The 27,873-nt window shown below is 42.9% G+C and overlaps 1 protein-coding gene across 1 annotated transcript; it reads right to left on the bottom strand.

Moving 5' to 3' along the window:
• Nucleotides 1-28: 28 nt before the first annotated feature.
• SLC15A1 (solute carrier family 15 member 1) lies at nucleotides 29-27,771 on the bottom strand. Its single transcript, XM_087757207.1, has 23 exons — nucleotides 27,670-27,771; nucleotides 23,977-23,999; nucleotides 20,865-20,949; nucleotides 20,629-20,770; nucleotides 17,654-17,773; nucleotides 17,386-17,485; nucleotides 17,062-17,152; nucleotides 15,061-15,144; nucleotides 13,839-13,921; nucleotides 12,612-12,698; nucleotides 11,456-11,545; nucleotides 10,139-10,183; nucleotides 10,004-10,036; nucleotides 9,750-9,838; nucleotides 8,461-8,542; nucleotides 6,834-6,959; nucleotides 5,312-5,458; nucleotides 4,801-4,850; nucleotides 4,085-4,192; nucleotides 3,843-3,939; nucleotides 3,278-3,424; nucleotides 2,334-2,441; nucleotides 29-1,002 (listed from the first exon to the last, which is right to left on the bottom strand). Exons 1-23 carry the CDS (start codon nucleotides 27,671-27,673, stop codon nucleotides 814-816), a joined length of 2,130 nt encoding a protein of 709 aa, XP_087613333.1. The 5' UTR covers nucleotides 27,674-27,771; the 3' UTR covers nucleotides 29-813.
• Nucleotides 27,772-27,873: the final 102 nt, after the last annotated feature.

The following is a 27,873-nucleotide window of genomic DNA, read 5'->3' as shown; positions in this document are numbered from 1 at the left end:
GAGAAGACTGACACTGGTCCATCGGCTTCAAGTGGTGGAGCACATATGAAGCAGCAGGTGGTATCAAGTTTTGGTAATATGCAACTGTAAGTCATATTTTTACATCACTTCCATTGTTTTGTTACAACAAAAGTTTTATTGCTGTTGCTTATTGCAAATGTCATTTGCCATTGTCTGTTTACCTGAGTGGACACCTCATTAATACATTTAATTAAAAACATAACAGGAGGTAAATGGGTAATTAACAGGCACATAAAACATCATATTACAGTGCATGTCCATGTTACTGCCATGTGGAGCAGAGACAGCATTTTAATCTGAGCAATGCCAGAGCTTTCCTCCCATTATCTGTAAGGCAGTACAAAGGAATTTAAGGCACACGGTGACCTGCTGCTTTCAAGTAACAGTGAGGCTAGAGGGGTCATGCAGACAGCTTGGCTTCGATTACTATTTCTTGGCAATACTTGTTTCTTTCATGACATAAAATTGAAATGCAGTATAAAAATACATCTTTTCACAGGGTCTAATAGTGCTGAGTGCAATTTCAATATTTTAATGCTATAGATTTAAGCTTGAGGTACATTAAGAGTGCAAATTCTGCTGGAGTTTCTTCAGGATACCATGTTCAATACAAGAGACACTAATCTTTTCCTCTTGCTTCCCACGAGAGGCTGCATTTTAAGTTAAAACAGTTTTTCTTAACCTCTCCCATTAGACTTACTAGCCAGAGGTGTTACTGGTACCCCGATTTCTCTTACTGCAGGGATTGTTAACAGGATACCATAATTTACAAACACTCCTTGAATACACCTTTCACATCTGAGAGTCAGCTTCATCTTTCTTTTCACAGACATCTTGATCCTTTTCAACTTCTTTCTTTTCGTCCTCATCAAGCTGGGCTTCAATCTCATTTGGATCAACATAGGTGTAAAAATAAGCCATGACAGCAAAAATGATGCAAACTGCAAACAGCAAGGCAGCAAACAGCACATACTCTGCCCACTGTAAAAAAAAAAAGTATAATTTATCCATCAATATTCATTCCTCAAAAGAATCACGCTTTTTACTGTTTGCAAGGAAAGAAGTTAATCAGAATGTGAAACTGAGCACGTATAACAAGTACCATGTGACTTAAAGGACTAAGTATTAAATGTATATAATACATATTAAAGCAACTCAGAATTGAGGCCCTTTCACCAGTTTTGTCTTCAATGAAGAGGCAAAAGTTCTATGAATGCTGGAAAGTTCTACAATATCCTTTTCCTGGAGGCTTGGGAATGGAGTGAAAGCCTGAAAAAGAAAGTCAGCCCCTCCTTTTGGTCAGGTAATCTCATTTTTAACCAGGCTGGCAGTGATCCTGCTTCCACTTAGGTCAGCAGTAAAGTTTCTACTGACCACAGATCTGGGCAGAGAGCAAGACCAGGAACTTTGTTTTCAAAGTACTATCTCCACCTAAAAAGCCTCAACAGCTCTGTTTCATGCTCCTTCTGGTTAATTTAGCTGAAACCAGGACTACCAGACCCATTTCAAAGACACGCTCTCCCCTCTCTCAGATATCCCTTTTGATTCATTAGGGAGTGCCACAAGTAGCCTGAGAAAGTCTTGTCCAAATACTCTTCACCAGGAGAACCACAGCTTTCATGCCCCAAGGAGTGAGGTTTGAAACCAATGGAGCCTGAAGAAGGGACAGGGCAAGGCTGAGGTATGCAGGTGAAGGTTCATTAGCAGTGAACAGAATTTTGGTAGGTTTTAATCCCATTAGTCTAGAATTTCAGCCCAGAAGTTCACAGCATTTCCACACCATGAGAAGCAATCTTTATTGTAGAGATGCTAGAAACTGCTGCTTGCAAGAGAAGGAGCCTGAGAGAGCAAGAGTTAGGAATGGCAAACAACAGATAAGAAGCAGAAACCTTTATTGAAGCAGCATTTGTTTGTTTGAGTTGTTTAATTTGTGTACGTACATGTGTACACACATTGGGGAAGTGCTGGGGGAAAAAGACCAACAGAAACTTTAGCAGCGGCTCCAGAAGACAGGTTACCACCCTGTTGTTACAGCCTTCAACACTAGTTTTAATCCAGATAGCTTACAAAAGATTCATAACTCCATTACTTATATACGCTAATGAGATTCAGTCAAGCACTAGTTCTACAACTGACTGGTACACTCTTGTAGCTAACACTAACCTCCTACATCCCGATTATAAATGCAAATCCACCATAATGCTGATGTTCAAAAGTTGTGGTTGAGGATTATCAGCCATGACTGCCCCCCTGTATTAGAGCTGCATTCTCCTCGTGCAATATAAAAACATGCCACTTGCTTGTGTGCTTACCTGCTCACTGAGTTTGGATGCTCCAGCCACAATAAGGACAATTATGTTACCGACAGCCACCGTTAGGAGCCATCCTGCCTGCAGCACTGCCTTCATGTTCGATGGGGCCTATAGAAGTAAAGGCACTTAAGTTTTAGTCAAAGACTGCTATCACTTATTTTCTGATGTTTACTGCATTCTTTACATTATAACAAACACTGGTTCTCTGAGGGGGAGGGGGATTTCTTGGTTAGTTTGGGGATTTTTTTAATTAAAAATTGCTAGAGAACTGAACAGGCCTGGGTAAGGCTTTGAGGAGCAAGAGATTACTAGTACTGACTATAACACCTTTTACTTTGTAGGCACTGACTAACTAACAGGCACATTTTACATCTGACTCAGTTGCACATGGCACACATTAAATGAAGAAATTGAGTGCATCGTAGTCTAGCAAGCCACATCCTACAATATTCCCATCACTGCAGTTTATAGATTCAGAATTAAGGGAGAAATACACACAGCTAATAATACAAACCAGAGGTGGAAGACAAAGGAATTAAGAGTGTATAATTAAACTGCTGCTAAAGACTGCATGGAGGAAATTGGTGTGGAGATAAGGCGTCAGTACTTGTTCATTTTATATTTGAGGGCTCTCCAGTTTGGTTTTACAGCAGCCGTACAGTTCCACTTATTTTCAGTGGAAATTCACACGTGAGAGAGATTTGAGGACTGGTGGTCAAGTCTTCAAATGATATAATTCAGCATAGCTTCACGGAAAACACTGAATGTTAGCGAAACAAGGCCAACTTGCGCCAGCCTTTAGGCCTACTAGGGAGCTCTGGAGGACATCACTGCTCAAACGAAGCAGCAATACAGAACCACCACTTAAAAACAATAACTCACAGAAGATCTTCATTTGTACCAGGATTCTTAACACAAGGAGAGCTCTGAAGAGCAAAACCTACCTGTGAGTATGAAAACTCCAGGCCAGTGACAGAGAAGACCACTTCTGCACACGTAAGAATAAAATACTGAGGGATCTGCCAAGCCATATGGACTGTGTTGGGTGGAATATCTTCAGAATATGCTACATTAAGAATGCCTCCAGAACACTGGAAATTAAAATAGCACATTAGGAACAGTGATAACAAGTCTGTACACTAAAGGCACTCTAAGCAGTTCTGTATCATCTCTATAATCATATATACACAAAGTTCTGGGTAAGTAAGAAACACTGTATATGAAGCACTGCATACCTAATTATAAAGTAGTAGTTGTTTTACAGCAGACTTCATGCAAATCCTTAGTGTCTAACAGGGCTAAAGATTGAAGGCCATTAGTGATGAACATGAATTCTTGCATTATTTTTATAGCTAATGATGGTTTTATGTTCTGTTTAACATACAATAATTCTACCATATGTAGAATTAAGAGCAAGAGGGATAATTCTACGAGTGTTTTTTTAATTAAAGAAAATATTGACATGAAGAGTAATTCTGTCTTGTCCATCCGACAGCACTGGCAACTCACCTTGTCAATTACAATTGTGTAGGCACTGCCAAATCCAAGTGCTTCTGAAGTACGTGAACAAGACATTGCATTTGTAATAACTGTAATCTCATCTTTTCTGAAAAAGAAAAAAAAAAAACCAAACAGTTCAGACCATAGGTATAGACAATTGTGTGTATTATATAAAATAAGAGTTTTATGTCCTGTTCCCAAGGATGAGTATGTCTTTAAGTGGTTAGGTTTAGGTAAAGGAAAATGCTTACCTTCCTCCTGGAAAGAGGCTGTAGTTACTGGCAGAAAGAGACGTCAGTACTCCAAAAGAAGTGCCACCCATAGTCACGTTGATAGTATTGGGCAAATTGTTTATGAACCTTTAAAATGCAAGAGTGATGAAATACTAAACAAAATATGCATAAGTCAAAGAATACAGGTTTTACTTTTAACTATAATACTGGCAGCACAACAAGTATCAAGTCTTCCCCTTTCATTTTTATCAGTTAACATTTTTGAAAGAACTCTAAGTCTCTTAAAATGTGGTTAATGCAGAAAAGCAAGCTAGACCCACATCAGCCCACTGCCTGCTTAGGAGAATGTCCAAAGCAAGCCTTTACTACAGCGAGTAACAAATACATCTGCAAATGGAAGATGCAGAAGAAAATCAGAGAAGTGGTAGGATGCTTCTTACCCAAGATTAAAAAGGAGGTATAGACATGCAATCTGCGCTGGTTGTCTACAAAAAAGTCTAGACAATGAAGCAAAACATGCACTTCCAATTTTAGCTAAATTATACCCAAAGCAGATATGCAAGATGGCTTAGATGACTCATGCCCCAGAAGTTCCTACAGCCCCTAAACATTGAGTGAGGTGTCCAGCAAGCAGATATTTCCTACAGGATAGAAAGCTATGTTAAGAAGAGTCGACTCAAGAGGCAGACTGAAGTCACACTACTGCCAAAATTTAGGAGCAAAACAAACTCTACCTGATGAGATTATTTCCTTCTTCTGGTTTTGACATGGCATCTTCAGACAGCTGGTGGAAGAGACCATTATCAAGATACTTTGTTGGCGTCAGTGAACAGCTTAAATGTACACTATTACATGGCAGTGAGAATTAACAGAGGCTTCAGAGCAAGGCTCCAGACCTTTCCTTTTAGGATCCTACTAAGATACATGTCTACTAGAAAATTCCTTTTAGGTTCCTACTGAGATACATGTCTACTAGAAAACGCTGTATGACCACACATTTAAGTCTTGGTGAAAGGGTAATTGTCAAGTTAAATACGAAGCTGGTCATTTTTTACTTTTGTTTTTTAAACAACATCCTGCCCTGCTCTCTACAGCTCACCAGTCTCACTGATACAGCAGAGAGGGGGAGAGACAGAAAATAAGACAACGGAAAAGCTACCCAGAGCTTGTCCTCTCAGCTTCACACACTCCACGTAGATAGTTGCCAAGTCATTAATGTATATTTTGGGAATTAAGCAGACTTACCCTTCTAACATCAATGTTTGCCGCATTAGTTTTAATTCCAAGAGTAGCACGGTTTCCCCCTGGCAAATCGGTAAATGTAGTAACTTTTCCTCCGGAGCTTATATTTAATGACTTCAACTGAGAAGTCTCAAATGTCATGTAGCTCGTCTACAAAGAGAAATGAATTGCTCTGAATTTCCATGCAACTGCATATTTGTCTACACCTTTGAGGGAGTGTTATGGGCTCAGGGGGTCAGCAGTTTACAGGGTTGTTACTTCTGAAGTGCCAGAGATAGTAAGCATCTCCCAACTCTCATTTTTGTTAGGTTTTCTACATCAAGCACTAATTTCATTTGATCATGAGTTTTTATTAATTTCTTTTGTTAAACAAGCTTCAAAGTAACACGAGCTTCCCGCAAGCATTGTGGAATAGCTGACATATTTTCCTGTGTGTTTCTTGCTCCAGATAGATCAGGCTTACCACCACCAAGTAAAATTCTGTTTAGCTACAGAGACAGCATTAGTGTAAGATGCAGCATTTTCCAAATGGAAACACCTCCTAAGAGAAGTAAATGCAAGCTGCATCTTTACGGTTTCAGCATAACAGGAGTGACTATTACCAGGACACGTTTTAAATATTCTAAATATATTTCATCAGCATAAAATACTTAAAACAGTAATAAACGTGTTAATGTAGTACTAAAATAACCCTTTTGTTTTACAGGATTATGAAAAGCATTTTATAATCCAAAACATCTGGATTATAAGATGTCTATAGTAGGGAGTGGAGCATTTTACACCCTTCATTTTCAGGCATCATGGTTATATAAATTCTGCATCAGCATGCAATTTGGGTGCCCTTATCTTCTCCTGACAGGTCTGTTTCCATGTAAGGCAAATTTGGAGGAGGATAGAATAGGGTTTCTCTTTTCGAATGGAAACAGGACTGGAGGCTATCAGAGAACACACTTCCTAGCATCCATTATTAAAAACGTCCATCAGCTCCACCACATTTTTCTGTCAACAGGGCTATCAAGGTTGTACTGTAATAGAACCTGAAAAGGTTCTTTGACAACAAAATCTGAAGCTTAATATATGTGATGTAGCCACAGAAAAAACTCCCTATTCAAGTAAGTGATCGCTCACAGCAAGAGCAGTGACTTACTAGAGCTGAACGGACTTTTATTGGAGGAAGGGCTGTTCGTACTGTTAAGCAATGGCACCTTTTCAGCAAGAGTGAAATTTTCAATTAGTTCAAAATCACTGTTTAGTTTCTTGGGGGGGGAAAAAAACAAAACCAAAAAACCTCTTGCCAAAACAAACTAGTACTACTTAGAATATTGAAACAGCTACCATGTCTTCATTCACTGTTTTCAGTAACAATTAATTCCACTATATATATATATATATAAAAATCTTTAAAATTAATAGAGAAAAAACTAGAAAAGCATCAATTTTGAACCATTAGTTAAGAACCACTTTGACTTACTCTATTAGATTTTTTTTTTTTTAAACTTGCTGTTCCCTTTCTCCCCTTACTTACCGACTCCATAGACATTACAGTCACATTCTTAAGTTGAGGTTCAAACTGAGCTGTCACACTATCAGGACCTAGATTTATTATTTTGATTTGGGATTGCCCAGCTGCAGGGAAAACTGGAAGAGTTTTCTGTAGGACAGAAAAAAGTAAAATCAGTGCCCTATCCTGTGTCACATGGAAAAGGTACTATAATTACTGTGATCTTCGTTATCTCATGATGAAGACTAGCATTTGCCTGATGATCTGCGATTGTCAGAGGGATGCAACTTTAATAATGGGGTTTGTTACTAGTCTCACAAGCTGCCTTGCTGCTGCCTCAGGAAAGAAGTCTTTCATCCACAACAATGCCTCCATGGCCGGACGCGGTTCCTCTTTGATCGTGTCCTGCAGCGTGCTGCCACTACCAAGGCCACTCTGCAGTTCAAGGAATGGGCTTTTCCCACATACTATGGCAGCCTGGGGTCCTCAGTTTCTTTGTACCATGTTCTGACTCATTCTCCCCCAGCACTGGTGCTGCTGAACTGGGCAGAAGCGTGTATGGGCACTGCCCGGTGTGATAGCCCAGAGAAACTGAACTTCTGGAGACTCCATTTCCCACCAGGTCTAACAGTAAATAGCTTCTGCTCTTGCAGGGCATCGAGAGCTGCAAGAGTTGTGTCTGTTTCAGTCCTGCCTCATCCTTTCCTCCCTTCCCATACTTCTGTCCGCTTCAATCTCTTTAGGTACGTCACACAACAAAACCAGATCCATCTTTACCTTTCTGCAGGAGATTCTTGTGCAACAGTCTGGGAAGTTACCAGCTTTGATGAAGCTTCTGCCCAGTGCCAGTAGGTGTGTGTGCACAGCTCTGGCCTTCTGAACAGGGCATTCAAGGGAGACAACCTGGATGTGTTTGTACCAACTGAAGGCCAGATTCTTTACTTTCAACTTCAACAGTTGAATATAAAACTTGTTTCACTGCCAGACCCAGGCATTCTCTCCATTAAGGAGAGAATTCCTCATTCCTAACTAAAGTTATTTAAGAGCTGAGCATCTCACCTAGAGAGCGCGTGATGACAGGCACGCACCTCTGGATAGCTATTCAGATCTTGGGATGCAATGGATCAGCTCCCAGAGGTGTTGCTGACTCCCCAGCTAGAGGGGAACCTATACCTGGTTCAGGCATGACACCTCCCTTTGGGGCAAGGCAAGTTAGGTGTGATGAATCCTGCCTTAAACAGGTATCATCTTTGCTGTGCTGATGCTTCCCAGACTGTGGCCTGTCACACTTCGCTTCCAGTCTAAATATCAGAAGAGATCAGAGATATAAAGCAGCTCCCTGGTAGGTCAAACAGATCTCTGGTTTTCAGCTTTTAATCTCAGGTTAAAGACCTGAGGTTGCCTTTAATGTGTGATTTATGTTAACAGCAGATGAGATTTTTTTTTTTCAGGATGCTGTTCATAGCTAGTTAATTTTATTAAAGTACAATGCAATAGTGTGATTAGCATAATATTTTCCCTTCCTCTACTTCTGTGCTCATATGCTTTGTTCCAAATTTAGGAGTCTTGGCTCATTTTCACCTTAAACAGACTTTGTTCTGTATTAACAACTAAACATTAATAGTAAATACTTGCATGTGGCTGAACTTACATCTATTTGCACTTGCACAAGGGCAGCAGCAATAAAAGCCAAAGCTGCAAGGAACATACCAACAGTGATCTTCCTCAGGGGCCTAGTACAGAAACAAAACACATACGTGAGTTATAAAACAAATATTAATTGAAAGCTCAGCTGTTAGATGTGTTCTTTCCACAGTGGGAAACTCAAATGGCCGCAACCAGCACGTTATCACCATCTGAAGGGCTGATGTTGTTACAGAAAGTGTTCTGCTAAGCTGGGTGCCTCAATTCATAGTTACACTATCAGGAAATACAGCTTTCCTGCAGCATCCTAATAACCCGTTCCTCTGCATGTGCTGGGCTCAAACATTGGCTGAGCATAATTATTAGTTTTCTGGAAAAGTCTGGTCTGCAGGAAGAAAAAAACAACCCAATATGGTTGTTAACTTTAAAACAATGGAAAGACAAAAAGTTACGCCTTTTAAAAAAGGATAACAACTTGTGTCTATATTGCTATGTTTAAATCAAAATAATATTGAATAGAAAAAGCCAGGGAAATATGTTGAATTAGGAGACAGCTACTGACATTCACATAAGCTGTAAGGGTAAATTTAAGGTAGATATTTTATTTATGGTATCATTTGTCAGATGTAGAGTGTCCACCAATGAATGACAGTGTTTCCAGCACAGCACACACGCCCCCCCCCCCCCCCCGATTTTTCATAAGTAGATGGAAAAACAGCATTGCACGTTAGCCCTGTAAGAATTGTTTTGAGAACTATATTCTCTTCTGCCCCTCCAACTTGCAAGTGCTAGCCACTTTGTTACCAGCATTAAAAATAACGTGCAATGCCCTCTGAAACTACGCCTAGAAGTATCCAGTGAGCCAGACTCCTCACTGGGACCGAAGAGGAAACACATCTCGGCTCAGGTAGTTTTAAGCCCAAAACGTGACACATGCTAAGGATGCATGTTGTATTTCTACTTCTTATACTTTGGGAGGGAGAGGGCATAGACATGGGGCAAGTGGAAACCAGTAAACAGCATCTCTCCTGCAGTCAAAAGATTTTGCCCTTGACTGGAAAATATTGTTACTTCGCTATTAGATTCTCTTCATCTAGTCTGTGGTGCCTGTACATACCACTTGCAGAGTCCTATATTTTTTTTTATTTACATTCGTTTAAAATATAAACTCCATTTTAAGCGCACTATATTCTCCCTAGCTGAACTCTTGCTCTTGTTACATTAGGGCTGAAAGAGCAGTTTAAAGAAACCACTAAAATGAGCCCATGTTGAATTCAGGTAAGTACATCAACTTACGTAAAATTGATCTTGCATTTCTTAATTAAAGGATAAACCACAGCATCTACAACTGGGACCATTATAACAATCAGGATTGGATTCACAGTCTGTTGAATATGAACATAAGAAGGGAAAAACGTAAGTATTTTTCAAAGTCCTTTTTTAAATCAAGGGCAATTGAAATATATATATATATATATATATATATATATATATATATATATAAAATCTTTGGGAAGTACTTAGAATTCTCAGACAGAAGATTACTGTACCTGCATTTGGTCTGGCTGAATCTGAATAGATCCCTGGTGAAGAAAAGATAAACAGGTTTTAATATTATGACAACAAATAAAAAGTAAATGTTAATTAAGTAAAAAAAAAAAAAAAGGCAATAAAAAGTAACCTACAAAATTCCCATCCATTGTTGTGGCTTGCAGTGTCCATCTTGATCCCTTAACAAAAGAAGAGAAAGTTAAATGCCACAGTAAATCAATCTTCCAAAGTTCCTCTTAAATCGTTTTTATATGTCAAGTGATGTGAAAGACACGCAATATAATAAAAAAATAAAACTAGCTTGCTACGGGAGTATTCTTACTCTGCAATGTAAACATTTGAACAAAGTGATCCTTGTGGCCCATTTCACTTTATTTACCAGATTCGTGAAATGGAGCGGCAAATAATTTAGACGCAGAGATTGGCCGGAGAGATGGCAGGGACCTCCCGCGCTGCCGCGTGCGGCGCAGGGAAGCCGCCCGAGCGCCTTTGTGCCGCCTGCCCGAGCCCGAGCACCCCACGCCACCAACGTGCCCGTCCTTCCTGCACGCAGCCCAGCCGGCGGTGGCCAAGCCAGGGCTGGACCTACCTTGAGCCTCTGCCCAGAAAACCTGCCTAGAGCTGGGTCAAGCAGGGCTGACTTTCAGCCTGAGCCCAGGGTGAGACAAGAAGGTGCATCTCTGCATCTGGGGCAAGAGCCTTTAACCATGGTGTACCACTGAGAGGTGTGATAGTTATTATTCATGTAATGCGTATTTAGTTCTGAATTTCACAGCAGGGCTGCCTATTTGTCACAGGTCACACCGCCAGTTACAGCTCGCTGTACTAGACTAAAGCAGCACGACGCAGGCAATCTGGACCAAACTTCCTACACTCCCCCTTGGGTAAAGTTTTTGGTCCCTGGTTCTCTCAGATACCCTCCTAAATACTTCAACACTTAACTCTGAAAGCCTGCTTTCACAAGTCCTGAGCACTCAGTCCACCAAGTGACAGGGAGTTACGGGCTTATACTTATGCTTGAAGGTGTGAGGTACTTAACAAGTTTGAGTGATTAAGCCAGCTGGCATCCAGCTCATTCCATCCCTGATTCTCCAGAGCATTTACACTAGGACTCTACATTGCATCTCCCAACTGAGAGTGGAAGAATTAGAATTAAGCAAGCTTTAAATTACTGTTTCATCCTCTGAGCCCTGCCTGATACAAGACTTGGAGAGGTCTCAGTCACTGAATCAGTCCTGGGCATGTCTAGGTAAACTGAGTTTCCCCTGGCTGCAGAACATCCCGTACTGACGTGACTCAATAACTACCCCTTTGCATTAGAACCAGGTTAAAAAGTTTGCGAAGAATTAGTTTCCACCCTCATATAGGCACCTTTTATGTCTGGTGACCTCAGAGTACATAGAGTGACGTGGTACACCCCTAATTGCTAAGCCAAACAATTTCTACTTTACCTGCTGGTCAAAAAGTGCCCAGAACATGGGGAGGGGGATGTAAAGGAAAAGCACCTTCAACACCATCTTAGTCTGAGCAATCAATCGTTTCTGCAGCAAATGAAAATTGCACAAGAGGAATTAGTCAAAAGGAAAAAAAAAAAAAAAAAAAAAAAGACACAGTTGCAGCCTACTATTTGCAAGCACAACAGTTAGAGACACATCATGTAATGTTTACCCATGTCCTGAACTTTGTATGTTGGGGGTACTTCTGCTGATTTCTGTTAAAAAGCACAAAGTCTGCCTGTGGGTGTGGGAAGGGCCTCCGGTTAAAGGTGACATCGATATCTTAGAAACCTGTGTCTCTTGGCATGCATGCTGATGGCAGCATGAGATTTAGCACTTAGTGCTGCTTTATGTTTCTAGGAAGGAGGCGTTTGAACGACAGGTGACTGAGGAATGCATTTCACATGTGAAAAATGCATTAGGCAAAAGGAAAATAAAGGGGACAGGCTGAGGTTTGTGCTGCTGTTGACAACAGGGCAGGGTAGATAGGAGGCAAGGGACATGGCTGGAGACTATGGGACACAAGGCTTTCAGAGTCATGGGAAGGAGCTTGTACTGAGGCTGGGGGGATGCTGTGTTTATCCACTTAAGCAGAAATTCCTAAGCATAATTCTGCAGTTTGATCCCAAGACAAGTGTTATGACCCTGGGCATTAATGATGACAGCCAACACCATGGCCGTATTTCCCTTCTGCAGTCCTTAAACCAGCATATTTTTGTTTGAAGTTGGTTCTGAAGCTGGTTTACTGAAAGAAAGCAAAAAGTTGACAGGGATAATGCTTGCTATTTTACTAATTAAAAAACTAAGAGGCGCTTGTGTTTGTTCAGCAAGGGAAATGGTCTTTTCTTCATCTTTCTTGAATTTCCCTGGGCAGCCGATGATCACACAGAACATCAACTCATACACAGCTCTGCTTTCTCCCATGGGAGCTGGGGTGGCAACCTGCAATCCCAGGGGAGCACTGAGGTTTGGTGAGACCATTAGCTTCTAAATGACTGAGAAGCCCAGAACTATTTATTTGCCCGGCGCTTGAGGCACTGGATCAGAGCAGACAGAAGAGAAGTGGCGGTCAGGGGATGTCACAGCACAGGAATGCTCAGGCAGTACTTACGTCATACTTCTCACTCGCCCAGTCTAGCCAGTGCTCTCTCTTGGGGAACGCCTTGCTGCGATGCTGAAACCGGTTTTTGATGGCAAACTGAGGAGAAACAGAATTTTGTTTAATGGCATTACAAGTATTTGTAATGCTATAAGCTGTCTTGTCATTAAAGATGACACTCCTGCTTTAGAGGGTGCTAGAGGTGACTTCTGTTAACTGCTCTAGGCATCTAAAGGAATAATACATTTAAGGCCTCACGCTGCATATCCAGTGGAGTGGGCACCTGGGATTAGGTGAACTAAACAGCTCAGAGTAGCCTCTCAATGTGGATTACTGTTAGGCAGGTCTTCAAGTTCCTCCTTCAGACTTATGTACAACAATAAACAGAAGAATGTCGTATGCAGAGGTTTTCAGAGTCAATAGCTGTAAGAGTACATTTCACTATGAGAAGCCCTATCTTGTAGATATTCCTCATGCCTCGACACTGAATATACACAAATATAGTCCTGAGGAACGCCTAAGACTTTCTGCATGGAATAACATGCAAAGCTGAGCTGGACCTTAGAGGCAGCACTCTAAGCAACGGCCAAAGTCACCCGCAGAGATTTGGTTTTGACACTGCTTACAAGACAAGCAATGGTCTGGGCTATAACAAGCTGGCATATCTGCATGGAGAATGAAGCAGTCCATAAATGAAAAAAAATCCCCTGATCTCAAAGCTGAGGCACTGTGAAGTTGGGACATGCAGTGTTACGCAGATTTAGCTCCCTTCCTTGCAGGTTTACACTGACACGTAACCCCCCTGACCTCCCTAATACAGTAGGGACCAATATACCTCTGCATTATAAATAACATTCCTTTAATAAGAAATACATTTTTGCTGATAAGAGCTACTAGTAGCTCTGTTCTTCACTCAGGTCAAGGCATGTTTATCTTGTCCTACAGGGCTGCATAAAGGTATAGAAATGAGGAAGGAATCATTCCCAGAAGTAAGGATAAGCTTTTATACACAAAGGAAACAAAGTCATTGGTGTGTAAATTCAGATATAAACCAAGATATAGATAAATGAAAAGACAGTCTGTGAATCTGGAGGTGTCAGTAAGAAGCCTTCTGTAAGGAAAAAGTAAAAAAACTTCAGAAGCTTTCCTCATATTATGACAAATTTCTGATCTAGGCGAGTGCACTGAACAGTTTTAAAAATTGCTGTCAGGGTTTTGGGGAATACAAATAGTACTTACTCCAATGCATTTGGAAACTTGAATCATTATATTGCCTTGAGGTTTAACTTTCTTGTACATGCCGCTTCCAATTATGAACACAACTAAAATACGCAAACAGAAAGCAGCTCAGGATTAATTGAAGGTCATGGCAAATTTGGTGTGGAAACCATAACAATCAAGGAGTTACATCAGGGTAGGAATAAGCCTTCTAAGGAGCAATGAATGTGCCTACTGGCATGTTATCATACCGTAAAAGAAATCAAATTAATATCAGCAGGTTGCTACTATTTAAGGCAAAGGACTAAATCTGGAAACTCTTAGGGCAAGTCCTCAGTGGGACATTAGTTTGTTTGAGGTATGGTCAAAACAAGGACCACTTAGGACCTTGGCTCTGGCCTTGCTGTACCAGATCGCCAGCTTTGCAGGCTCCTTTTCAGGAGTCCAGGACGCTGCAGCTCACGTCACGGCAGGGACACGTGAGGCTCTGCCTGAACTGCAGGACCCGCCGAGGTGTCCTCGGCTCCCACGCCCAGGCACGTTCCCCGGCCTCACCCTCCCACGTGCGGGACAGGACGCGGGCAAACCCCCGCAGCAGCTGCCATCCGCCCTGGGTTGGGTGCACAGGTAAGATGGGGATACCACAAGGGATACCATGGTACAGACTGGCCACGGGGTTCAAAAAAGCTCCCCCCCTCACCCCTCACACCCCAAGTTTCTTGGTCTTTGTGCTGCAGCAGAAAGGCTCGGGGGGTGACCCATAGTGCAGCTAGTAAAAATGCAGGTGCTTGAGAAATGCCGACACACCAGCATGGCATTTCTCTAGTGCAGGGACGCTTATCTTATGCGGTTCACTATCCTGGACTACAGGGAGTTTCCAAAAACCCCACTTTTTCTCAGAACTCTCATACTACATTCAAAAGATCTTATTTATACATCCCAGTAGTCCAAGAAATATAGACAGTAAATTACATAATGTACAGAATTTAATGGTATATTTGTGCCTCTCCTCAGCCCCATCACTCTCCCCTTCTAAATCAGTCTCTTCTGCAAAAGTGAGTGCTTCAGGTTAATCCCACCCCCACACCTCCAAGAAAAAGTTTAAGTCAAAAATTGCAGAAGCTATCAGGTATCGGTAGAGGTTGACAGCTGGAGATCTCTAGCACTTTCTCATTATTTTGAGATCATTATCATCTAATCACATCTGAAACTGAAGCAGCAAGATGGAAACAGTTCCACTTACCCAAGGAAACAGCCATGAGGGCAGCAGGAACTCCAAAAGCTAGTGGGTAACATCGCTGTTTGCTATGAATGCCGCACTCTTGAGCTGAAGTACAAAGTAACATGAGATAAAAATCCCAGTCAGGGCTGCCAGTATTTTACACAGGGTTTCTGTTCTTTGCATTCATTGTTGACTCAAGGAAAAAAAAAAAATCTGCTGATGTTATTGACAGAGTGGATGATCAGTATCAAACTTATCTTTCATTATCGAAAAGGGGAATTATGCATCACAAAAATCACAGAATGGTTGAGGTCGGAAGGGCCCTCTGGAGGTCATTTGGTCCAACCCCTCTGCTCAAGCAGGGCCACCTAGAGCCAGTTGCCCAGGACCAGTCCAGATGGCTTCTGAATATCTCCAAGGACGAAGGCTCCACAGCCTCCCTGGGCAACCTGTGCCAGTGCTCGGTCACCCTCACAGTGACAAAGTGTTTCCTGATGTTCAGAGGGAACCTCCTGTGTTTCAATCTCTGCCCATGGCCTCTGGCCCTGCCCTTGCCTGGGCACCACTGAGAAGAGCTTGGCTCCCTCCTCTTTGCACCCTCCCTTCATGTATTTCTATACATTGATGAGGTCCCCCTGAGCCTTCTTTTCTCTAGGCAGAACAGTCCCAGCTCTCTCAGGCTCTCCTCATAGAAGATTTACATTTGGTTTTACACTGAGGAGTGAAGAATCCTCCTGGAAGGGTCAAATGCATGTTCTTCGTAAGAAAGGAACTAGCTCACAAAAGTTTTGGGACAAGTTCATAAACAAAGATGTAAGTAACATAATAAGTGTAGCTTGTCGAAAAAAATTCTCCAACACCACACACCAACACCCCCTCCCCAGCAGCAGTCAGTGATTTGACTTTCTAAACTTCATGCATACATCCTGAAATGATGCTCAGGGTGTGGACGTAGCTACTAACAGGGAAAAGTAAAAAGCTAAACAAAATTATTACCTTTTTCACCATACTTCTTCTAAAAGGAGAATTAGAAAGTTTGATTCAAAAAAATATTAGCTTGCAGCTAATTAATGTCTTGATTTAGTTGTATTAGCCTTTTAGTTAAACCTTTACAAGAAGTAATGGTACCACTTTGCTCAGCTGTATTAGTCTGTTTTTCCGAGGTAGTTTTCACCCTGTATCAGCATGGAGGCAAACTTGTTCCTTGTGTTGTGCCTTATGCACATCTCCTTCCATTTTGGGAAAGGATAGAATCTGCATTAAGCAAACATCTAACATGCTTCTACAAAGTCTGTTCCAGTCAAGAAATCCAAAAGCCAGAATTTCAGCCCACTACTTTAGGGTTATTCCAGAATTTGCATGCCATTTTCTTTCTTTTGAGAAAAACAACCTTCCTCAAACTCCTGCCAAGCACATCCATACAGCACCATCTGTGTAAGCTTGCAGTGAAAGTCCATACACATATGGATCAGTGGATTGTTTGCTCTTTGTTTAGGATCACGCTATTCATTACAAGCAGAAGAGAAAATAACTTTATCCTTTAACGATATGAAAAATGTGATTGTCACATGGATAAATGTGTTCCCACATGCATAGATGCTTCTGTACTTTGCATGGGCACACTTTAGCATAGTCTCCACTTCCAGAGCAGAGGGCTCTCTCCCCCCTTCCCTTCCCAGCAAACAGTACAACTCTTTCTTGTGCGATGGTTTTAAAGGCATTGGAAGAGGCGCCACATTTGTACCTCCATGGAATTAAAATGTGCATTAGGCATACAAGTTGATGGCTTCAGATCTAGTACTTCCAATCCTAAAGGCAACTCAGACCTCAGACTGGCTTGTTCTTGACAGTACCTCACCTATGAGAAGTTGGATGACATCCATGAAACCTTCAAGACTATTTGCCAGATAACTCCACAAGGTGTCAAAGAACAGACTATTCATTTAAACCTAACTGGACTGCAACCCACCACTCATCCTTTACTGATCTTTGACTACTTTATAAAAAAATGTGTGGCCTTACCTCGGAGAATTGGGGTGATTATAGTAGATAGGAGACTTCCAGCATTAATGGACAAATAAAAGATAGAGAAGAATCTAGTTCTTTGTTTTTCCTACAGTAAAAACAAAAAGGTGTTTAGAAAGGCTTAGCCAGAACCACGTTGATCAGCCTAGATTGAACAATCAGGAGCTCTGTTTGCACAGTTCAAGACAAATAGTTATCTAGCTCCTTCTTCAGCTACTCAGGAAACACTACATGTCTAAATACATGTATTAATAGAGGATTATAATAGTAAAACATTAGTAAGAATATCTGTATGATTGAAAATCTGAAAGACATTGTTACCTGATCATCTTCAAACTGATCTCCACCAAACGCTGACACACAAGGTTTGATCCCACCAGTACCAAGTGCAATGAGGATCAAGCCAACCATGGACAGAGCACTGGAACAAAGCAGAAAAAAGAAAAAAAAAAATCACTTTGCTTTCTTACCTAAAGCATACGTAAGAGACCAATTGCAAGGCAGTTGAAATTCAAGTAGCATAAATTTAAGGTGTAAGTTATCCCACCCATCATCAACCTGGAAAAAAACCATGTACAAGGCAACTCACATGTGCACTGTTACAATATCGGGAGAGCCATCCCGGTTGTGATCCGTCAGGTCATTTATGGAGCTCACAGCCATGACTGCCTGCCCAATCGTATAGACAACGGACAGGGAGACAATGGTCCTGTTGTAAAGAGAGGAGATGATTTTTTAGGTATGTTAACACAATTACACACATATACACACACACGCACAGATAATGCAGACTTTTGCTCATTTCAAAGATGCTTAGTAAAGAAGCATAATTAACAGATACGACAAGTTATGGACTCAACTTATCACACGCTACTGTAAAAATCTGTCCACATACCCCTGTCACAATATTTCTATTCTGTTTATTTTTTATTATTATTACTTTAGCTAGCCTTGTTTAATTAAGCAAAGCAAGATGACAAAAAGGTTCTTTAGATATCACCAAGTCACAGGAGATATTTAAAGATCTTCAGTGGTTGCCTTTTTAATAAGCAACTTGAGAATACCATTATCGTATTTCATATATGGTGAAGTTCAAACGGACTACTCTACAAGACTGAAGCATGCAATATACATCCATTTTTATATTATTTAAACATTCTCTATGTTCTTTTATATTTTAGCTGCAAGGATGAAAAAAAAAAATTGAATCTATTTTAAACATAGAAACTATCCCAGAAACACTGTTGTGAACAACTCCATTACTCCGGTGTCTCAGTTGCAAATGTGCCAACATCTTTAAACTCAGAGCTGAGCAAGACCAGCACTGAAGAACACAGACCGCAGGCTTTCAGTCTGACTTTCCTCTGCCACGAGGTGCCTGGGAAGGTGATACTACAGAATTACGAGCCCCACCATTCCTTTAGGGTCCATTCCTCTTTCCGGTATGTAAGAACATACTCCATTTTAACTTTGTTGGGGTTTAAGTACATGGCTATAGTTTAACCCACATTCATCTTCTTCCTTGGTTGGGGCTCCATTCAATAGGCACAGACCCAGGTCTCTGGTTTGGAGGAAAAGCAGGAGAAATAGGATGCAATTATGTGAAGTTTAAAACTCCAGTTTGCAGAAGCAGCAGTCCCAAACCCAGTGCAGCCCATGCCAATGAAAGGCAAGGCTCAAGGACCTAGGACAATCCGAATCTGTTTGAGAAAGGCAAGAGATCCTCACAGCAAGTTTGGAGCACCCCAACAGAAGAGCAGTGGAGAAAGCATCACTCACACCATTGACGAAGTTCTTCTCACTTTAAAACAAGATTTTTTTCTGACTTTTAAAAATGGTCTTCCCAGCAACAGGGTAAAAAAAAATATACAAAGTGGGGCAACAGTGAAGCTGAATCTGCTATTTATTGGTATTTATTAGATAAAAATCAAACTTTTTTGAAAATAGCTCTTCCGTATAGTTACTTTAGTTGCTTGGCTTAACAACTTATGAGAAAGTTTCCAACGGAAACGAAACCTGAGCTGACCAGGAGAGAAACTTCAGGTTGTTATTGGTGAGGCTCATAAGCATGCTGTGAAGACAACAGTTGGCACTGCGTAGATGTTTCCCAATTAAAAAGAAAATATCATAACTTCTGTACTGTTTTTCCCAAGAACTTCACATCTAACAACATGTGAGCAGGTCCCAGCATGTTCCCTGGCAGACATTGCACAAAGTACATGGACTGTGGAAGATTTGAGTCTCTCCTATAAGAGTGCTTAACAGTGCTTGGGTAACCTCCTCTTCCTTTTGTCATCATAGATTTTTTTTTTTTTAATGAATTATTGTTTCAGCCTTCCTCATGGCACCCTGCTATATTTTGGGGCATCTATACATTAAACCCAGCAAATTATTTATATTTTTTCAAAAAGCATGTTTTTTCTTATCAAGCTTGAAGTTCCAGTTTTAAGCCCTGAACCATCCTACCAAGCTCCTGTTAAGGGTCTGGAGGCCAGGCGCTGGCAGCTGTGGCGCTGGTATACACAAGTACCAGAGGAGAAGGGATGCAAGGTCTGCAAAGCTTCATCTGATAAAACAGGTAAAAGCCAAAATAGTTTTAAAATAAATTTTAAAAAAATCATAGCCTCTGAACAAGTGAGTGCATGTACATTTAGTCTGCAGTCTGCATGGTATCAAGCCACTTGCAATGGCTTATATTGATCAGGCCAGCTCCACAGAGCACGCTTGACAGGGGTTGCAGCCTTGGTCTCCCAGAGGCTGTCAACACAGTGGAAGAGGATGGTGCAGCCTTCAGCCAACCAACTGCACAGCCAGCTTCGTCTCTAATCTCTGGGAGACCTTTGACAAGTCAGCTAACGTTCCTGATTCATATCCCTCCATAAAAATCTTTATTGTGCTTTTTTCAGGCAAAGTAAACACTATTAGAGTCATGACATTGATAAAGAAGAGCAAGATCAGGCTGTTGCAAATAATTTGGTTACGTTTCAAAGCACTTCATTCAGCGGTACTTTTCTGAGCAACTAGCACACAGGTAAAAACCCAGAATTCATCATTTAAAGAAAGAGTTGCAACTCAATAAATCCTCCCACTGAGCTGTCAAGTCAATACAGAAATCGCAGAATATTTTAGAATATATTCTAAGTCCCTGTTAGTACCAGATAACACAGTATTTCACTATTTCATTGGCCACCTGCAATAGGTAAAGAGGCAGTCCAATGTAATTATAACCTCCAGTATCTATTTTCACAGCTTGGTGAATACTTTCCTTAGCTTATATTTTGTCCAGATGAGAGGAAAAACATGCAGCATGCTTGGAAAGCAAGCTACTACCCTTAAATGATTAGCAGAACTGTAATGTTTGTTAACTGATAGCGTAGTTTCAGGTCTGAGCTATATCAATTAAAACCTCAAGCTCTGGAGAAAAAGAAATACAAACAATCCTGGTGTAGCCAACACCAGCTCTGAAGCTGTTGTTCTAAGCTGCTGCTTTAGGTGATGGTTTAAATAACCCTGATCTCAGGTGAGCTTTCATGATTTTTGGCTGTTTTCTGAGGAAGCACTCACTTAAATTTTCCCAGCCAAGAGTCCGCAATGAGCGCTCCGAGGATCGGTGTCAAGTAGCACAGAGCAACAAACGTGTGGTAGATGGCTGTAGACAAGTTGTCATCCCACTGCAGGAAATATTTGAAATACAAAACGAGCACCGCTGTAGGAAGAAGAACAAAACAACGGGTTACAAACCAAAGTCGGGGCTAGGTAAGTAATGGTAGGTAAGAGGACATACAGGACACGGGACTTACCTCGCATGCCATAGTAGGAGAACCGCTCGCAGAACTCATTGATGACGATGAAGAAGATGCTCAAGGGGTAGCCGAAGCAGCTGGGCTGGAGGCAAGAGACAGACTGTGTGAGCAAAGAGCCGTGCTTACTGCGACCCACAGCTTGAGCAAGCTCAATACAGACTCAGCAGGAGTGGGTAGGTACTCAGGGGTTAGGAGGCCACATGGGCTTCTGTGGAACGACACTGGTTTACCTGAATCAAGAGTCAATTCTCACTCTCCTCTCTTGGTCCCCAGAGCTCTACAGACTTGTCATCTGCCCTTTGCAAGAAACCTTTACCAATGCTATATTTGACCTTCAAGTGTTGTGTTACGCACATTTGAAGTCTTCAGCATCTAACCCTTACAGCAATCTTGACTGGTATCCAAAAATATGCAAAAAGCCAATGTTTTTGAAAACAATCAAACCCCAAACCCAACAAAACCCCCACCATGCTAAACCTCCACAGCACACCAAAGTTAGAAGCCTGGGGCTATTTTTAAACATTTTATTCAACTGGAGGTATTTATCTGTCTCAAACAAACCTCTCGGGAAAGCTCCCAATCCTTACAAATACTCTGCTTGATGAAGAATCCTTCATTTTTTCAGACTTGCTGATAGAACCGACTTTACTCCTAACCTAAAATGGCATGGCATTAACTGCCAGATTTACTGAGCCTTCACCTGCTGCGATAGGCATCTCCACAGTTACCATCACGCAGCTTCTGACATGGGTCTTGCCATTGCAACAAAGGGAAAAAGCACCCATCAGGTACAAATCTGGCATGATCAGCAGAATTGGAAGTTTAACTTCGGATCGCCTACTTTTCTCAGTAGATGAATACATTTCTATTAAAATTACTAGGAATGCAAGTTGAACATAATCCTCCATATTTTACCTTTTTTATGGGCTTAATCCTGCAAGTTGCAAAAATCAGATTTTTAATAAGCCTCAGAACATCCCCGAGGTAAAACAGTTATGAAACTTAAGAAGCATGGACAAGAAAAAAAGAAATATTGTGGGCATTTAGGAATCAAACCAATCCACATTCCATGTGAAACAGAAAAAGGTTAACTCTGTAGCTCAAAAGGAAAGAAACCTTATGTGGGAAAATCCTGCCTGACATGAGTAAATTGGAGAGCCCATGTCTCCAGCAAAGCCTCTGGCTAGAGCCTTAATGAACAACACAACACTTCGTGAGACTTGTGTGCTACAATAAGCTGCACGAATACTGCACGAGAAATGAAAATAAGAGAGAGTGGCGAGAATGTTGCTGACTTAGTCTGACCCAGACATGAGGATGTCCAAGCAGCCTGAACAGCACTGATCTTTGTCATCGGCTGAACAAAGTATATAGTGCACATCTTGCCCATGGTTTGATAAGCAAGCTTCACTGAAAAAATCTGACTTCAGGTGAGGGGAGGGCCAGGTGGGACTCATCTAGCATCAAAGCAACAGAAATTAGAGGCCTAAATAAAAACTTGTCACTCTTGATTTATCACATCCTCCATGGGCAGAAAGAAGTGCCTCCAAAGGAAGACCATCCACATGTATCCCAAAATTAGACAAAATTCACTCAAAGGTGCCTACTTCCCTCGGTCGAAGATAGCAGGAGCTCTAGATGACTAGCCCCAACTTGGACACAGCTTTTGGTGGACTGGAATTCACACAGAAGCATGGCACCCAGCCCTGCCCCTGCACCCTCACCAAGCCATGCAAACAATCATGCTCCTGAGGAGGTGGATGGGGAACCACACCATGAAGGTTTGGCTCACCACCCATAGATATACCCAAAAGGTTTTGATTTTGGCAGTTGTTGGGTCAGGCCCTAAACCAGTTGGGTATAACCTAGCTGGGGAGGAGAGGCTGTCCCCATCTGAAGCAGGAGATAGCCTTCCCTGTGCCTGGCCTGCCTACAGAGAAAAAAGGCACAGGGCAGTCCTGGCAGGACCTATCTCCACCAGAAATTCACAAAATCTCACTAAAACCTTTTTGTCCTTCTTGGGGTTCTCAAACCTCCCCAGCATTACACCATCACACTGCCCAACTGCTTATCGTGTAAAGCGGTGTTACGTGCTCATCTGGGGAGGTAACAAACTTCCACCAAGGCTGAGTTTCTGTTTTAAGCCACTAGCACTTATGTGCCTGGCAGAGATGTCCTGCATTCACAGGTCAGCACAGCAGCCACGGGTGGGTTTCTACTGGCTGCTCCTGAGCTGGTGGAGATTTGCATGTCACAGCTGGACCTGAGCACAAACAGGGGCATGCAGGAGAAAGCTACAGGGTCTTTCCCAAGGCAATAGATCTATTTTTCCAAGATGACACAAGCAAGAAGACAATATGCAGTTATACCTTGATAATATAGGACCTATAGTGTTCTTGTTTTGCACTATACTGTCCTCTTAAACCTCTGGTGCATTATACGTGTGTATACACACACATTTACTGAAACACCTTCTGCTGTGATCTCTACTGGCCAGAAAGCACTGGATCCATCACTGAAGAGGTAACCTGAAGATTATGTCTCGTAATGCTCTCTGTAACCTTCCCCTGCCCTGGGGATGCCAGGCACAGGTCTGGCACCACTCCACTGCACAGCTTTGACTTTGGCTGCTGAGGAAGCCACTAAGGTGTGAGAAAGCTGCGGGGAAAGTCTGCAGAGTAAAACCTTGCGAGATAAGAAAAGCAAAGGCAGAGATAGGGTTGCTGAGGCGGGTGTCATTAACAGTTCAAAGATTCAAGAGGAAGAACACTAACACCAAAAGGTAAAAGGGTCCTAGGGGAGAGTCAGCTGACGATGACAACTCAGGCACATGAAGGATGGACTCCAGGAACCCTCCTCCTCCCAGCCGATGTCTGCCCAGTCAGCAAAGGCTCTTCAGACACTTTATCAGGGTGGTGAGCACACTGATGCTTAGCTGGGATTTAATGAGCTACCAGGCTGTTCTGTGCATGTTGGCCAATAACTCATTATTTTAAAGTATGTTTATAGGATGCTTTTTTTTTTTTTTGCACACTGCTAAAGTTACCCAAACAATGTAACCCAAAGAGAGTCAGTATAGAAACTTTTTATAATAGAAAACAATACTCACCGACTTGCCCTTGCTTTTTGCAGCTGTGGAGGGAAAAAAACCACAAGTTAACAGACACTACTAAGTAACATTCCTTTAAAACCACTAGAAGATATGGGAAAAGTTCAGCTCAAAACCAATCATGAAACAAACACAGTATTGTTCAGGATGGGTAAATTTTCAGTTTGTTAAAGGGGGACTTTGTATGGTGCGAGGAGGTTATTAAGAAAAACCTCACTTGATTGCCTTTTGTTTTTCAGGCTATGCATAGACTCGCATACATTCCCAGGGAAACATCAAAGACTGGTGAGACAAAGCATCCCACCCTGCTACGACTGCTCACCATGTATCATTCAAGGTGCTGGTAGACCACCCTACCAAGCACAGAAGATGAATCCTGTTTTAATTCCCTCTCGTGGCTGTTACCCTAAAGGCAATTCAAGAGTAAAGAATAGACTGAAGATGCCCTGCCAGGGTGGATGCCAGGTCCTGAAAAGGGGAAAACTTCACATGGCTCAGACTTAAGGAGTGCTGAATACATGATCCAACAGAGTGATCCACGTTAGCAGGCATTCCCATAACCTGGAGATTAACCTAGGAAGCCCTGGAAGCACAAGAGGGGTCCCGCTAAGATCAGCGAGAGCGGACATCTACTTGCAGCCCCAAAATCACTTCCAGCTGCTCACGGCAGGTTCGCTACCCCTGGCAGCCCTCCAAGCACTGTCCTGCAGGGCTTGCTTGGCTCATAGGACAGGCTTGAAGGCTGCACTTGCACCATTTCAGATAAAGGCCCTGTGCCTACATAGTGGATGTCAGCATTTCCTATAAAACCACATGAGCAAGTTCATTATCATTAAGATAATACCAAGTACAAGATGTGGACTTTGAAATCCCTGCTTGCAAATAAAGTGTGCCCATAATAGATCTCTAAGAAAAATGGGTTTGCCAAGATCATGATTTAGTCCAGAGTTCACAATGGATCAAAACAGCTGACAGCAACACTAGTGTTTGACACGATACTGAATAAAGTCACCTTCAAAAATTATTAAAACAAATTGATCTGATTCTTTCCTTCACTGCCATGGACAACTACCTTCGCAATAGAGACAAAGGAAGTATTATGCAGGTGGTTCAAGAATATATCTTCCTAGAAAAAAATACCATCCAGAAAGTGCTATTACACCAACTTCACGGCACAGGCGGATACCCGAGTCATTGGTAATGTCTCTGACACAACTCTTGTGAGCAAATATACTGAAGGATACTGAGACATTGGTATTAGACTATCTTCGTAACAACTTCTTGATTATTTCCACTTGTCGGCCTTTCCAGCACATATGCATGATACTGCCAGTTTTTCATAACATCACTTTGAGCAGCTCACTCCTGTCTGCTAGCTAAGCCTTGGGAAAAAAATAGCAAGGAACTTGTAGTTGGTTGGTTTTTTTTTTTCCTTTCCAGAGGGTAAAAGTATCACCTCTGCAAGAAACCCTACACAGAGGCCATTGCTGAGGCGTTTTTTTCCAGACAACATTGACTGACTTCAGTGTTTAAGAGGTAAACTTATTTCTCAACCATTTTGCCTTTTCCCCTCTATTCTCCTTTTACAGCAACAGTTAGGAAACTCCTGATGGCATTAAAGCTGACATTTCAACATAGGCACCTAAACTGTCTGAGGAGCTCCACTGCCAGGCAGCTTCAGGGTTAGACCTTCAAAAGCACAGAGCACCCAGCGTTTCGCATCTGATTTCAGTGATAAACCTGGGTTTTGCTAGTGGCACGTTGGAGCAGTCCCTCCTTTGGGCAATCCTCGGTACCTCTCATTCTTGCCCCACAAAGAATGACCTGCAGAACTGCTCATTTTCACCACAAAATACTGAAGGGCTTCGCATTTTTCAAAATAAAGCTCTAAACAGTTATGCACTTTGTACCCCCTTACGATATTCAATATTTTTAAGCAATGTAAAGACAGAAGCCACTCAGTTCTTGGCTCGAGCATTGAACCTAAATAGTTATTTATCGGTGGGTCTGTCTGTCCTTCCCACGCTTGCAGGCAAGGTGGGGGGCAGGCTTATGGCTCTGACCCCTTCCCCAGCAGCTCCCACCAGCATGGTTCCCTGCAGTCACAGACATGCTGTGGGATGCTGCAGCACTTGCAGCCCACGGTCCACATCACAAGATGGAAGCGCATTGCCTTGCTCCACGCAGCCATCACAGCAGCTTTACCTGGCTGAAATACTTCATGTCTGTGGCCAGGCTAAATCTGTACACAACCATAAATGTCACCTAGCATGTTCCTGGCTCCAGAGCGAGCCTGCTCTCCTGCCACCTGACTCGCAGCACAGCCAAGCCAGTTGCCTCTGCTCCTTGGAGCAGCCTTACAGCGCCTACACAAGGATGCTGCTGCCATCAGACAAGTGACTCCGGGAGTCCCTGCTTCACACCTCGCTCTTCCAGAAAGGTGCTGACACGGAAACCATCAAAGCAAACCTATAATGCAGCAAACCTGATGTTACCCGAGCAGACCCAGCTGCATCGGGTTTCTCTCTCTTGCCAGAGCCATCACCATTTTCCCAGCTGGCTGCCCAAGCCAGCGAGACCCTGGTGTCCCTCTGGGCAGCAGCACTGCCAAGCTCTGCCTGCTCATCACTATGGTTGCCTGTCCCCAGGGTGCAGATTTGCCTCCTGAAGATGCAATGGTACTTTCTCATTTTTGGGGCACCTCAGGTTCCTGCCCCATGCGAGACAAGGTTTCCCCAGCTCAGGAGCTGCTTGCTAGGAGAGGCTCAGACACTGCAGGACCGAGGGTCCAGCGAAGGGCGACAGAGAGCTACACCACAGAAAAAGTGCTGTTTGTGCTTTTACGGTGTTCCAGTTTAGACAGGAACAAATCTTTAGGATTAAGTAGCTAAACGGGCTCTGCCCTTATCTAAATCTTCCAGCTGTGTTTCTGTGTATTTAAAGAACACTGATTAGGTCAAGCCTAGGTAAACTCCCTTGTGCAAAAGCATTATTTAAGAACTATGAGAAACACCACATTTAACTTGTACTAGGATTCTAAACTCCACACGCCTTAAACGTTTAAGAAAAACCCTTAGAGCTGGGGGTTCAGCTCAAAGAGCTTACAGAGGCTAAGGCAACATCGCTTGGCTTTCACTAGGGTTTCAGGCAGATTCATACAAGCTTGGCTATAGCGCTGCCAGAGGGAGAGCTGCCCCGGAGGAAGAGAGCCGATGAAGAAGCAGTAGCTGGGGATAGCCCAGAGGGGCACAAGGCACCCAAAGGTATCCTTAGACCTGCACCGAGCCGCAGAGCCACCGCCAGGGTCCCGGGACCCCTCAGCCATGCTGCCAGCTCTCCATGGGCTGCTCACAGCCCAGCACTGACAGCGGGTCTGATGGAATCATAGAGTCGGTAAAGTTGGAAAGGACCTCTGAGATCATCGAGTCCAACCTGTTAACCTGACTGCCTGGTCCACCTCTAAACCATGCCCCTGATAGAATCATAGAATCGGTAAGGTTGGAAAGGAAGGTTGAGGCAGCTTGAAGACCCGTCTAACGCTCAGCCTGGAGGCGGCATCCCTCCAGGGCCCCTGCATCGCATCGCATCGCATCGCATCGCATCGCATCGCATCGCATCGCATCGCATCGCATCGCATCCACCACCGGTCACCCACCCCCGAGGCGCCTTCCCTTCGCCTCGCCCAGCACCTACCCATGCTGCCGGCACGGCGCTGGCGGGGAGGGAAGGAGGGAGGAGGAGAGAGAGGGTGCTGGCGGCGGCCGGGCTTTAAGGAGGGCTGGAGGCCCCGCCCGGCCCGGGGCGGTGCGGCCCCGCCGCGCAGGTGGCGGGAGGGGAGCGGGGTGCCGGCGGCGGGCAGCTGCCGGCCGGGGGGGCTGCGGCGGGGCTCAGCCGCCC

Source organism: Nipponia nippon, unplaced genomic scaffold, assembly GCF_047370975.1.
Source record: "Nipponia nippon isolate SJK-2023a ecotype South Korea unplaced genomic scaffold, ASM4737097v1 scaffold_2, whole genome shotgun sequence".
Lineage (NCBI taxonomy): Eukaryota > Metazoa > Chordata > Aves > Pelecaniformes > Threskiornithidae > Nipponia > Nipponia nippon.
This window is presented reverse-complemented; position numbering and strand designations above follow the sequence as displayed.

Bases quoted from the DNA above. Each gene is read 5' to 3' on its own strand.
- SLC15A1 (XM_087757207.1), bottom strand. The intron at 5,459-6,833 runs GTAAGTAAGGGG...TTCTCTTTGTAG, and splicing joins CTGTAATGTCTATGGAGTCG to ACGAGCTACATGACATTTGA. The intron at 1,003-2,333 runs GTAAGCACACAA...TTTTTTTTACAG, and splicing joins CATCCAAACTCAGTGAGCAG to TGGGCAGAGTATGTGCTGTT.